The following is a 2,079-nucleotide window of genomic DNA, read 5'->3' on the forward strand; positions in this document are numbered from 1 at the left end:
GTTTATGCCCAGTTGGTTCATTATGTTATGTTATGTTATGTTCAGTGAAGTACATAGGTTTTTGTTTTTGTTATAGAAGTTTATGAACTAATTTCGAGTAACGTTTTGTTATATTTTCACCCCAATGCGGATGTAGGTATAGTGGATGGAGTGATTGTTCCTGCAGAAATACGATTGCCCAGTTCAACCCGCCCACATTGGTTGGAACCTACTATTTATTCCTCTGAAGAAGATGGCCTCTGTAGAGCTTCTTCTGATGGTGTTGGTGGAGACACTTTGAATATGCTTTCTGTTGCAGTTAAAATATTGTCTGATAAATCAGAGTCCAACACAAAGGTTTGTGTTTTATACTTGTATATCATTAAATACTTGCCGTTGATTTGATTACTAGCTAAAATGATAGCACAAAAGGCAACACATTTTTTTTTTTTTTCCAGAAAAATGTTGAGTTCTGAATTAGAGGGGGATGTAGGTGACAACTGTAATGCTTTGTGTTGCTCTGTGTAGGAATTTCTCATTGCCGTGGGACTGAAAGGAGCCACTCTCCAGCACAGAATGCTTCCTTCTGGGCTCAGTTGGCATGAGCAGGTAAGAGAGCCATTATGTATGTGTTAATCTGTTTTACTTTATATTGACATATACATACTGAGAAATTCCCAAATCATAAATGTTCTGCTCAGTGAATTATCAGCAAGCACACACTCCTGTATAAACCTCCTTTAGGTTAGGACCTTATCACCACTCCAGAGTGGGATGGATTTCTCACTTTGGTGGTTTGGACTCTAAACTTCACAAAGACAGAGTTGCCCTTCGTGTCATGAGGAGGAAGGGGGTCTGTGCCAGGACCTGCAGAGCGCCTGGTCCAGAGGAGTAATACATGACGTGCACTGAAAGCTGTATATTCTTTAGATGCCATAATTTCAGAATTAATCTCTAGGCCAATAACATGGTTTGAGGCATTTATAAGGATTTTTTGTACTAGATCTCTAGTCTAATAACTGTATATGGTTAATGAGATACAGTTGGTTATTTTTCAGAGGAAACTTTGGGTAAGAATTTAACTCTTTATGTGAGAATAAAAACTTGTGCACTGATTCTTATTCATTTTCCTTAGAAAGAAGAACTTTTTCTATGTGCTAGGAAATAACAAATTATTTTAAACTCAAATGTTTTCAGGCTTTTTTCATGAAAGTGTTCAGGAAACATGAGATAGTTTGTTTATCTGTTTACCTAGCTAGCTATAGGAACATGGGGAAATATTTTTTTCTATACATTTATACCTGTATCTATATCTCTATATGTCTTTGTACACTAGGGGTAGAGAGATGGTTAGTATGAACACTGAACTGGCTGTGAGGGAGAGATTTTAGCCTAATCTCCTTGTTTACTTAGATTAGAAATATGCGAAAATAGATGTTGGTGAGAGGGACTGGTTTTCAGACTGAACTATGTATAAATTATGGATAAAGAACTCCTGACAATGGATTATATAGAAACCAGATGGATAGTTTTAAGCAGTCTTTAGGAAAATTTTTTTTTTTTTTTTTAAGAAAATCACGAAAAACCAAGCAAAATAATGTAAAAGTGTATTATATATACCTAGTTTCGTAAGATGATTTTTCTCAGGTTTCTATAGCATTACAGTTGTTGGATGGGCCTTTTTATTTCAAATTTTAGTTTTGCAAATACTTTTGAAAGGTATTCCTTCAAAACGATGATTTTTTTTTTCTTTTAGCATTATGATTTTCCAATAAATGGTTGCTTTTTCTGTGAAATATTTTGTTTTACATTGGTATTAATGATATCATATCAACATTTTTTTTCTTCTAAAGCAGGCCATTTTATATTTTTGTGATTATAGATTTTATGCTTCTTGAATATTGCTGATGAACCTGTTCTGGGGTACAGTCCTCCAGCTTCATTTACGACTTTTCATGTTCACCTCTGGAGCTGTGCACTCGATTATAGGTCAGTTCACAAATGAAACAGAATAAAATTTTATTAATTAAAATATGTACTAAGTTTTAGAAAAAATACATAGGGTTAAGTTTCAGAATGCTCTTTAAAGGATGTTTCTGT

General features: G+C 34.3%; 1 protein-coding gene across 1 annotated transcript in view; it reads left to right on the top strand.

Moving 5' to 3' along the window:
* LOC105310587 (autophagy-related protein 2 homolog B-like) overlaps positions 1-1,968 on the top strand; it is a gene marked incomplete at both ends in the record, with an annotated part of 5,897 nt that extends 3,929 nt beyond the window's left edge. Inside the window, 3 exons of the mRNA XM_023526785.1 lie at positions 77-336; positions 508-588; positions 1,862-1,968. Of these exons, the coding sequence (XP_023382553.1) occupies positions 77-336; positions 508-588; positions 1,862-1,968 (448 nt within the window). The remainder of the gene's footprint in view (positions 1-76; positions 337-507; positions 589-1,861) is intronic.
* Between the last annotated feature and the right edge of the window lie 111 nt (positions 1,969-2,079).

This window comes from Pteropus vampyrus, unplaced genomic scaffold (assembly GCF_000151845.1).
Source record: "Pteropus vampyrus isolate Shadow unplaced genomic scaffold, Pvam_2.0 Scaffold6641, whole genome shotgun sequence".
NCBI classification, from domain to species: Eukaryota; Metazoa; Chordata; class Mammalia; order Chiroptera; family Pteropodidae; genus Pteropus; species Pteropus vampyrus.